Source organism: Schistocerca gregaria, chromosome 10, assembly GCF_023897955.1.
Source record: "Schistocerca gregaria isolate iqSchGreg1 chromosome 10, iqSchGreg1.2, whole genome shotgun sequence".
Taxonomy (NCBI): Eukaryota; Metazoa; Arthropoda; class Insecta; order Orthoptera; family Acrididae; genus Schistocerca; species Schistocerca gregaria.
In genome coordinates, this window is record NC_064929.1 from 195,127,945 (window position 1) to 195,140,193 (window position 12,249).

General features: G+C 39.0%; 1 protein-coding gene across 2 annotated transcripts in view; it reads right to left on the reverse strand.

Annotated features, from left to right (window-relative positions):
• Positions 1–11,933, reverse strand: part of LOC126293413 (pre-mRNA-processing factor 40 homolog A-like) — a 150,117-nt gene extending 138,184 nt beyond the window's left edge. Inside the window, exon 1 of one of the 2 annotated variants that reach the window (XM_049986636.1) lies at positions 11,741–11,907. In XM_049986636.1, the coding sequence (XP_049842593.1) occupies positions 11,741–11,743 (3 nt within the window). In that variant the 5' untranslated portion in view covers positions 11,744–11,907. Of the gene's footprint in view, positions 1–11,740 lie in introns of both variants that reach the window. The other variant, XM_049986637.1, reaches the window with a different exon arrangement.
• Between the last annotated feature and the right edge of the window lie 316 nt (positions 11,934–12,249).

Below are 12,249 nucleotides of genomic sequence, written 5' to 3' on the forward strand. Positions count from 1 at the left end.
ACATCACACACATCCATGCATGAGGCAGGATTCGAATCTGCGACCGTAGTGATCGTGCGGTTCCAGACTGAAGCGCCTAGAACCGCTCGGCCAAAAATAAAACCAAGTGTTTAAATACATCACTGCTCATTGCTTCATGATAATCACTGGATTTCAGTACGCAAATATTAGCTTTGCACTTCTGAAAAAGCCATATTCAGACAGTCCTGCAGTTTCTTTTGATTTGTGCCACTTTCCACCCACTGCTGCATTTCGAGTCCTGCCAGATGTGCTTTTTGGCATGATTCTGATTGAGCCAGGTCTCATCCAGATAAAAATTAGGCGACACGATTTCCTTTCCTGGTGTTACACATTATTGCATAAAAGTAGCCCAAGCTGCTTCAGTATTGACTCTCTTGATTAGAACGCATCTTTCATTGTTGCATTTTTTGTTCCTATAACCCAATAACATCAGAATTGTCCCACTCAAACAGTGGCCCCCTGTGCAAGCTACCTTGTTGTTCAAAATGTCTCCTACCTTTCGCCTTGTACGATACTCACCAGTGTTATAAAATTACGACAGTACAATGAACAATGTCTTCCTTAAAAACCTAACTGGTGACTGTTGTTCTACCACTAATATCTTTTCACAGAGATTGTAACTTCATTTCTTGACTACAGGTGTCCATTGCCCATGTTTCAGCAATTATTCTCTGTACGGTTTGTAGTTGAACATCACAGACCTTTGCTCTTGCAGTCAGCGATCCCAATATTTCATGTATTCTGGCATTGTATTTGTCATGTAGAAATTCATGTTTCTTGTTTGGTTCTGTGTATATTGAAAGTCAGTCATCTCAATTTGCAGATACAGCACAACCCCATGAAAACCACTGCCCTCTTTGCAAACATACACTTATGTGCATTATGGACATATGTGAATACTTGAGGTGCAAGACCTGCACCAGCACGATAAAGTGCAGCAGTAGTAGTAGTAGTAGTAGTAGTAGTAGTAGTAGTAGTAATCATCGTCGTCGTCTCCCGTCTGGTCTGACACAGGTCACCACGCTACTCTTATCCTGTGCAAGCCTCTTCATCTCCAAATAACTATTGCAAGCTACATCCTTCTGTATCTGTTTACTGTTATCTCTTGATCTCCCTCCACAATTTTTATCCTGCACACTTCCTTCCAATATCAAATTGATCCCTTGATGTCTAAGAATGTGTCCTATCAACTGATCCCTTCTTTTAGTCAGACTGTGCCATGAATTTCTTTTCTCTTCAATTCCATTCAGTACCTCCTCAATAGTCACTAATATTTAGCATTCTTCTGTAGTGGCGCATTTCAAAAGCCCCCATTCACTTCTCATCTAAAATATTTATCAAGCATGTTTCAACTACCATACTTGATGCAGCTGTTGCTGTTCATACTCCGTACTGGGCAGTTACAATTAGAGTGAAACTAATCACAGACACCCAGTGTTAGCTGTAATTATTGGATGGCACCAAAACCTGGTAGTTATTTTAACGTGTTAGTGGGGAACTGATTTACACTGGAAAAAAATTAGCACCAATTTTGGCCACTGGGTGCAAATCTGGCACTGTGAATGCAAGGAAGACGTACAGAAATGTTTCTGTATGTAATGAGTTAGAAACAGGATGTGAGCAGAAAAGGGCAAACAAGTGAGAAAGGCACAATGTTGATATTATTAACTGCCGCTTACACCATTTCTTCAACATGAGCACCAGAGATGATGAGAGGATGCTGTACAGAGTCAGATTTGCACCTGATGGCCAAAATTGGAACTTGCCATACAATAATTATAGCCCACTCTGGAGCTCTGTGAGTAGCTGCATTTTAATAACAATCTCCCAATAGATTCAGAAAAGATTTCCTAATGCTTAAATCTATGTTTGAGATCAACAAATTTCTCTTTTTCAGAAACACATTTCTTGCCAATGGCAGTCTACAATTTATATCCTCTTTAGTCTGGGCATCATCAGTTATTTTGCTACTCAAACAGAAAACTCCACCACTTTTTGTGGCTAATTTCCGAATCTAATTTCCTCATCACCACTTGATGTAATTCTACTACATTTACTCTTCCTTGTTTTGCTTTTATTAACCCTTTGGTGGGCATGCCTGCGGCAGTTAGCCGCAAGATTTAGTTTTCTGTTAGTATCACAGACAGCGTTACAGTTGCGTCCAAGTCCAGATACATATCTGTTATTCTCAACAGATGTCACCACTTCCTACATTTGCGCGATCATGCTTTCAGCAGTTTGGTCGCTATTTTTGTTTGAAACATAAGTGCTGCATATATGGCGTGTTTGCTGCTACGCGCCTTGTGATTTAAGTATTTTCTATACTTGTGTTTTTCTTTCACCTCAAGGCACTCTTTCTCTTATATTAGTATATAACAGACATTCAAATCAAATCAAAGTTCCCACATGCAATTTTCATTACTTTTTACAATCTCGGATATTGATTTGCTACAATATATTACTTTTATAAAAATATGTGTTTCATTAAGTCTCATAAAAGTGTGGAAATGGAGAAAAAGAAGGGATTTGACATTCACCATCTAATTGTACATTCTGAAGACTATGAGAAAGTATTGTGAGAATTGTCAAAAGAAGAATTATAAGAATTGTCAGATTCATGTGAATCTGAGTCGGACGAGGAAGTTATTGAAGAAGAAAACCACAGAGGTGACTCTGAACAATCAACAGAGGATATAGATGGCCATCTGGTTGAAGAGGAGAGGAAACAAACAGATGATTACTGATTTTATGTAGGAAAAGATATAGAAACTATCTGGATACTGCCACATAAACCCTGTTAACGACACTACCTGGATGGCACCCATGGTGGAAATGGCACTGTAGTAATACCGTGGGCTTAGAGTCATGAACTGAGCCAGACTACTACAAAGGCTTCTCACTGGCACTTAAAAACGGATGGAAGACGGGGTGGGAAAACTGTCCAATCCCTCTCAGCTGCTGCTTTCGATGCTCTTTAGTATTGTCATTTCCTTTCCTGTTCCACTTGCACACAGATTAAGGGAAAAGTGACTGCCCATATGCCTCCACGAGCCCAAATTTCTCCTATCCTGTCTTCAGGGTTCTTACATCAGTGGCAGTAGAATCGTTCTACAGTCACACTGAAATGACAATTGTCTAATGTTCTCAATGTTTAGCATTTCATGGAATGAAAGTCTTCTTTCCTCATGGGATTTCCATTTGAGTCAAAGAAACATCTAAGTAATACTTATGTGCTGATCGAAACTACCAGTAATAAATCTAGCCTCTGAATTGCTTCTGCGTCATCCTTGAATCCGACCTGGTGGGGCTCCCTAACCGTATTCAAGAAAGGGTCGCACTAGTGTTCTATAGCAGTCTGTTCCACAGATTAATTGTACTTTCCTACAATTCTCCTAATAAACTGAGAAGCTGACAGTTCATCTTCCCTATTACTATATTATTTGGATGTTCTGTTTCATATACCTTTGCAACATTATGTGTAGGTATTTAATCAACGTGACTGTGTAAAGCAATACACCACCAATGCTGTAGTCTAACATTACAGGACTGTTTTCCTCCATTAACTTACATTTTTCTATATTTATACAGAAAGCTGCAATTCACCATGCCACACCTAACTCCAAGCCATTCTTCATCCTCCTACAGTCACTCAATGGTGACACCTTACCGTACATCACAGCATCGTCAGCAAACAGTCTCAGATTGCTACTCATTCTATCTGTGAGATCACTTACGTACATGGGCAATAAGAGTAGTCCTGTGACTCTTCCCTGGGCTCTTCTGACAATATACTTGTCTCTAATAAACACTCCCCATCCAGAACAACACACTGGGTTCTATTACATAAAAAGCCTCTGAGCCACTCACATATCTATCCCATATGCTTGGACCTTCATTAATAGTTTGTAGTGGGGCAGAGTGTCAAACACTTTCTGGAAATCTATGGACATGAAATCTGTCTAACGCTCTTCATCCATGGTTGACAGGATATCATGTGAGGAAAGGGTGAGCTGAGTTTCATATCAGCAATGCTTTCTAGTCCTTGCCCTTTTGTGGACAGAAGCTTTTCTGTCAGAAGCAAATTTATTATGTTCAACCTAAGAATATCCTCACAAAATCTACTGGAAACCAATATCAAGGCTATAGGTGTGTAATTCTTCTTCTCTTCTTATATAAAAGAAGTTGCCTGTACATTTTTCCATTCACTTGGGGGTTTGCACTGGGCAACACATTGATGATAATTCACTTAGTATCTTTCGTTGCTCCAGAAATCTATGATAAACTGCCGTCAGAAGCAGAGTAAGTACTTTTGCTTAGTCTACTTGTAACTGTACAAGTATTTAAACAGGCTCAGTTGCCATTCCTCTGTTGAACAAATTGATTTTATTTTCTATGCCATAATCACTTATCTTAGTACCTGTTATCTCAGCATTTAGGCAATGATTGAAAGGATTAACTTAATTACAATCTTTAGTAGTGAAGCAATTTTGGGAGAGAATAAGCTCATGGCCTTCTGTCTGTTACGTTCCCTTTCAGTGCTCGCATAGGCATCCATAGAATAAGGGGATGAGAAAGAGGGGACAGAGGGTAAGACTCTGAAATTGCTAATTCTGATACAAGTTCCGATATGGGTCATGTCACAAGCCAGGAAATGGTAAAAATAACTAAACTAGCAGTTTGGTGGAACAAATGGAAATCATTTCTAGAAGTGTATGAGAATTGTGTAATCTGTGCTCCAGACTGGGATAGGCCGGGCAAAGTGTCACCTCCCTTACGGACAACTATCAGTGTTGAATGATCACTGTCTCTGACCCTTCTGTTGACTTTGTAAAACCAAAACTTCAAACATTTTATTGTCAGATTGGTCACCAGAATTTTACTTTCATTGAATGTTTGACTAACTTACTGATACAGGACATCAAATTTGACCAGCAACTTTGAAAAAATGGCAGGTGAAATCAAATGCATACAAACATACATGGAATGTAAAAAAAGAAAAAAGAATGAAAACTGCTGAAAGGATCATAATGTCATTGCCTACTGGGGAAGGTGTGATCCCTATAAGGGCACTGAGGTCACAAATACGGCATTAGTGGGACATTGGTGCACAGCCATGCGATGACAAGAGTGAGCACATGCGCACATTGACTGTCCAGTGCATTGCATAATACTGAGAACAGAGAACTGGACATTTGAAAAGAAGAGCTAAGGGGTATAGCATATTTGTTGATAGAGGAATGAGTGTAGGGAATGGACATTCATCAATGACTGGCACAAATGTATATGTCTGCTACGAGAGTCAATGAGTGGCAGAAGTGACTCAAGGAAGGATAGATGTCATTGGCCAACGAAGCACGATCTGAAATGTCACACCACATTACTGATACCACTGCCCGGCAGCTGAATGCCCTCATTATTGAAGACCAGCATATTATACTGATATCACTGTCCCAGAGTCATGGTGAGCAATAGACAAGCAGTGCTCTCCCTACACTTTAGCCATTCTCCAATTAATTTTCATTCCCCACACTCCCTCCACTGTAAGGAAACACAATGTGGCCCTTTGCTCTTCTTTTGAAACCTCCACCTCTCTGTTTTCAACACTAATGATAGCAGTGAATGGTTGTGTGTTCACGTACTCGCTCTGCTGCCACCCGAGTGTGCACCCACATCCCTCACATGAGTTTGAGGCCTCAGTGCTCTTACAGGGTGGTTACTTTGTTCTATAGGTAATGGCATTGTGATCCCTTCAGCAGTTTCCATTTTGCAGCCTTGTATTTGAATGTCTCCAACAGTTAGTGGTAACAGATTCATGTGTAGCAGAGCCTGAGGTCTAGGAAAGCGGATAGTAATTATGAATTGGTGAATAGAAGTATGTCAGGATAATAACTACAATTCTCATTCTGGAAATATCCCCAAGGCCGTGGCTAAGCCATGTCTCTGGAATATCCTTTCTTTCAGGAGTGCTAGTTCCACAAGGCTCGCAGGAGAGCTTCTGTAAAGTTTGGAAGGTAGGAGACTAGGTACCGGCAGAAGTAAAGCTGTGAGGACGGGGTGTGAGACGTGCTTGGGTAGCTCAGTTGGTAGAGCACTTGCCCGTGAAAGGCAAAGGTCCCGATTTCAAGACTCGGTCTGGCACACAGTTTTAATCTGCCAGGAAGTTTCAACTACAATTCTTGTTATAGTGTGTATTTCATGTGCACTGTATTTCAGTGAGTGGTTTGTGTCTATCATTTTGATGACATCATGGATCAAAGATGGGAGGTATCGATAGATTCAGTATTTCCCTGCTGAATGTCAATAGGAAAAAGACTTTCAGAATAATCCCACCCAAATCCCTGTTTTTGACAAATGTTTTAACAGTATCACTTTCTGATTTTACAGCTGGCAATGAGTCCTCAATACAGCCACACATCGACATCTATATCAATATTCTGCAAGCCATCTGACTGTGTGTGATAGGTACCTGTGGCACCAATAACTGTTCCCCCTTCCCTTTCCCACTCGCAAATTGTACTGATAAGGGATACTGAACGTATACAGAGAAGTGTGTCACAGAGAGATCGAAGGAACTAAACTAGCAGACTCTTGAAGATAGTTGAGTGACTGTAGGAAGATACAAGATGACTTAGACAAACTTTACAGTTGATGTGATGAATGGCATCTAGCCCTAAATGTGGAAAAAAATAAGTTTTAAGTGTTACGGAGATGCTTCGGGAACACAAATGTGAATTCTTGGAGGGAAGGCAACATTCTTTATGGGAAACACTAATGAGAAAATTTAGAGAATCGGCATTTGAAGCTGACTGCCAAATGATTCTCCTGCCGCCAACATACATTGCACATAAGGACCACTAAAATAAGATATGAGAAATTATGGCTCATATGGTGGCAGGCAGTCATTTTTCTCTCATTCTACTTGAGAGTGAAACAGGAAAGGAAATGATTGATAGTGGCATGCACCATACAGTGGCTTGTGGAGTATCTACGCAGATGCAGACAGACGTAAACTATCGTGTGAAAGTCTATTAACAAAGTTTCAAGAACTGGCTTTATACGATGACTCTAGGAATATACTACCATTCCCCACATACCACTCACATAGGTATTGTGAGGTTAAGATTAGAATAATTACTGCACGCACGCGCGCACACACACACAAACAGAGAGAGAGAGAGAGAGAGAGAGAGAGAGAGAGAGAGAGAGAGAGAGAGGCACTCAAACAATCATTCTTCTCATACTCCATTTGTGAATGGAGCAGGAAGAAACCCTAATAACTGGTACAATGGGACATACCATTTGTCATGCACTTCATGATAATTTGCAAAGAATAGGTGTATATGTAGATGCAGAATGGCGCAAAGGCAAAAATGATTGTTGGCAAGTCTCTGCATTAGCACTAATTTCTTCATATTTCTCATCATAGTCATTTCATGAATGTTGTCCAACTCTTTTTGGAAAGTATTCTTTCGAAATTTCCATAATAAACCTCTCCATGATGCACATCGACACACTTGTAGTACCCGCCACTGGAGTTCGTTGAGCATCTCTGTCACACTTTTGGACCAGCTAAATGATACCATGACTGACACATTGCTCTTCATTGGATATCCCCTGTCTCTTATCAGCCCTACTGTATAAGGGTCTCAGAGATATGAACAAGCTCATGGATCAGTTGAACAAGTGTCCTGTAAGCCACTTTCTTCATGGATGAGTTACATTTCCTTAAGATTCTTTGTATGAGTCTCTGTCTGCCATCTGCTTTCCTTATTATTTGTTTTATATAGTCATTCCACTTAAGATTGTTCTGGATAGTTACTGCAATATGTTCTACAGTAGACACTGTTTGCAACAAACTGTTATCAATAGTGTAGTTGTACAGTAGAGGATATCTTTTCCTCTCCACATGTTACATTTATTTATGTACAGGGTCAACTGCCAGAGCCTGCACCACTTACCAATCCTCTACAGGTCATTCTGGCACTGCTACTTTTTATAGACAACTGCATCATCCGCAAACAGTCTTAAAGAGCTTCTGAAGATTTCTACTACATCATTTACATACACTGTAAAGAGTAATGAACCTGTAACACTTCCTCTGTTGACTTTGTTCCGCTAAGAGCAAAGTGATGAGTTCTATCTGCAAGGAAGTCTTGAATTCAATCACGAATCTGATCTGCGACTTGGTGAACCCATATTTGTTTCACTAAACAGCAGGGCACTACAGTGTCAAATGCCTTCCTGAAGTCAAGAAACACGGCATCAGCGAGTGCTGTTGTTTGCAGCACTACAGATTTCATGGAGGAATGGGACAAGCTGAGTTTTGCAAGATCTCTGTTTGCGGAACCCATGTTGATTTTTATAGGGGAGATATTTGTTCTCAAAAAGCCTCATAATTCTTGAACACAAAAAAACATGTTTGATAATTTTACAACAGATTGACATTGATGACATAGGCCTATAATTATTTGCATCTGTCCTACAACCCTGCTTGAAAACAGGAATGATGTGTGCTTTTTTCAGTCACTAGGTAAACTTCGTAACTCCAGCAAACTACAATAAACAGGAGCTAGAAGCGAAGCAAGCTCTCTTGCATAAACTTTATAGAACCCTACAGGTATCTTAACTGGTACTGATGTCTCTCCACTACTGAGCAATTTTAGTTGCTTTCCTACTCCAGTACCAACTCTCTCTCTCTGTCATTCTGACATTTGTACAATGATTGAAATGAAGGATCATACTACGATGTTTCACGGTAAAACAATTTTGGAAGGTCAAAGTCAGTACTTTTGCCTTCTCTCTGTTACCTTCCATTTTGGTGCCTCCATGGTCACTGAGTGACTGAACAGATTGTTTCAAACCACTTGCCAATTTTACATAAGATCTTAATTTCTTAGTGCTTTTAGTCAAATAGGTTGACAAATTTTTTTCCAAAGGCACTGAACACTTCTCTCCTTATGCTTCATATAGCCTGTCATCTCCCCATTAGGACCTTGTATATAGTAAAGCAGTGTGGTGGCCAATTCGTTGTTGGGACTGAGAATAGCTTTGCTTTTTGTACGTAATGTGCGAGGAGTGTGTGTTCAATGTTTATATAATCTTTTAGCACTCACTATCTTTAAATGGTGACTGAAGCAGAAATAGTGTCATTTGGTATTTTCTGTTTGAACTGGCTTATCCAGTCAGCTAACAGGGACATTTCATGATCCCATTCATTGGCTTTGCCAACTTGCAACCAAACCGTCACATTTAAAACTAGCTAACTAAACCTTGGATAAAAAGACTACTCACCAAGTGGCGCCAGAACACACGTGAATGATTATAAGTAGGCAAGCTTTCAGAAAGGCTTATCATGTTCAACAAGTCTCTCCTGACTCGTGGTTCTGGGTGACTTACCCAAAACCTACCGCTTTTAATACATGTCTCTAGTGCTTTTCCTTCACCCCTCTTCCTTCCCCTTTAATCCTTCTGCCTGAAGAAGGAACCACTGGCTCCGAACAAATGCCTAATTATAATCCTTATGTGTGGGTTCTGCCACTATTTGGTGAGTAGATTTTTTATCTATCTAGTTACCATAATTTTTCAAAAATTGTTTTATAACTAGACCTTGGATTGCACAATGGATCAACCTACCACCACAATCTGCACTCCAAGAACACTATATTTCAGTCTATCTCTACAATCTACATTCCAAAAATTAAATAAACTCAAAAAATTTTAGGGTTCTGCTTTCTTTATGTTTGTGGGTGTGTAGCATTACATGCAACATCATCAGTCCATGATGGGATGGAGCAGACATCCAGTATCAGAAGATTAAGAAGCAATAAGTGACAAGAAATTGCAAGATTTGATGGTGACAGAATGCTGGAATTTTAAATTTTTTACTTTAGCTCTTACTTAGCGAATCATTTTCAGATAATTCAATAGTTCCTTATTTATTTAGTAATGTTTCCGCTTGTATACAATGGTAGGATCTCTATAGCTTTCAGACTTTATATGATTTGTGTATCTTACTTCACTGAAACTGCATACACTGTAGAGCTCCAACATTATTTTCCATTATATTTACATACTGGCAACCAATATTACAACAGAGAATGTTGTCACCCCAGCCCCACCTGTCAATTCCCTGTGGATCAATATAATCTTCATTAAAATTAAACTTATTTTTATGGCATGTTTTTTCACTTTGCCATTTCACAACCCCGCTACTACCTCCAAACAGCTTTGGCTATGCTAGACATCAGTCTGTCACCATGATCTACATTTAAAAAATTAGTGCTGGTGCTAGTCAAATTATAATAGCTGTATCCAAAACTTCATTCTCGGTATGTACTATTTCAACCAGGTAAAGATTAGGTTAGAGCAATCTGAAAACTCTTGCTAGATAAGAAAACACGATTTCAAAAATCATTGTCCACAAAAACATCATTTCTGAATTAGAGAGCCTTTATTACAATAATTTGTTCATTGGTACTATCTGAACAATGCACAGTGCTCAAAAATTCCATCACAACATATTTGACAAATTTTTCCACAAACTCTACAGCTTCAGAAATTAATTAGTGCAGAAAATTTTCATGTCACTCACAAAATTGCACCAATAAGCCAGAAGTTACAATATCATGGGTTTATCTCTAATTATATATGGGTTTTTTACCTCTCATCTTATATGGAAATCATTAGCAAAACGCTGTTAGGGGAGTATCAAAAAAAGAATAACCACTCTGATTGTAATTATCTTCATGTAACTGCTTAACATCAACAGTGGCATAATTTTCCTTTGTCTTGGGTAAACATTCTGCAATCATCAAGTTTCATCAAATCAAGCATTCAGGAGCAATAACTGAGTTTCAATGTAAATCATTTAAATTTTAGGCACGGTTTTTCCAAATAAGTGGCATGCCACATGTACGGCACTCTCTGAGGCAATTCCAATTACAACATTCAAAGTAACAGTCCACTGAGAATCACAAGCATACTGCACTTGGTCTGATGTTCAGAAAAGTCTAAAACATATTGTACAGGAAATAAAGATAAGCACATAAGTACAAGCCATAAACATTAAATGACAACAAGAAAGTTTATGATTTTGTTCCAAGGTAGATTTTACTTCTAAATTTGAACTATATCAGAATCTGAGAGTAGTCAATTTGAATGGTTTTCCAATTCAGGAAGTCCGCTGCCACTAGTTTACACTGAGTGCAGCATTCCATTGACCTTTCGACAAGTACCAATTCTTGCATTGCTTCACAAATATTTGTTATTTCCCACTGTAAACAGACAACTGTAGAACCAAATGACACACCCCCAGTATAAAGCAACAGTGGATCATTCAAGCATTTATGTATCATCATATACATAGGAAAGTCATCAAGAGTGAAAATTTATTCGATTCTCGAACCCAGCGTCATCGCTTGGCACTCAACATGTCATAAATATGCAACTTCCCCACAAACTACCTTAGCCTAAGAGACAATAATACTCAGCATATTAGAAAACAAACTAAGAAACAGTGTGTCACAAAATGCTCCGCTGTGAACATTAATGGAATTTTTCTGTCATAATATGGACTGGAAGCACAAATATTTCTTTACATAACACACGATTGATTTCAGAGTTTACAAACCTATGACATCCGGGGCACACATAAACAAAATAAAGGGAAGTAAATAACAGCAGTTCAGTGCTAACCAGATTACTTGTAAAAACTACTCACCATTTATGTATTAAGTACGACGGTATTCGTCAGCAACTCTTCAAAATAAACTTCATTCCGCTAAAGCACATTTTACCACCATACGAGACGCAAACACAAAGATACTATTAAGACCGCCGCTTGTAAGTTCAGAGATGCCTTATAACTCATAGAGTGTAATGCTTCGACCATAGATAATGGTCGAAGGTATAATGCTATAATGTACCGATATTGTTTTGTTACGTGCCGGCAGAGATTTCAAATATGTCATCAGTTGCTTATCGTCGGACGCCTGAGTTTCTCAATGCGAGTAAAATTATTAAGAACCACGAGCCACTGTGATGTTCACGCTCAAGAAAAAAAAGAAATATCAGATCTATGTAAAACTAAAGTCGCCTGAAACTTCCAATGTTCAGCGCACAACCTTCAAGCACAAGGATGACGACTGGAACTGATTACGAAAAAAGGACAGGGAGTTAATGAAAGAACAATATGCATTCACCACTATGAAATGGTAGAACGAAAAAATA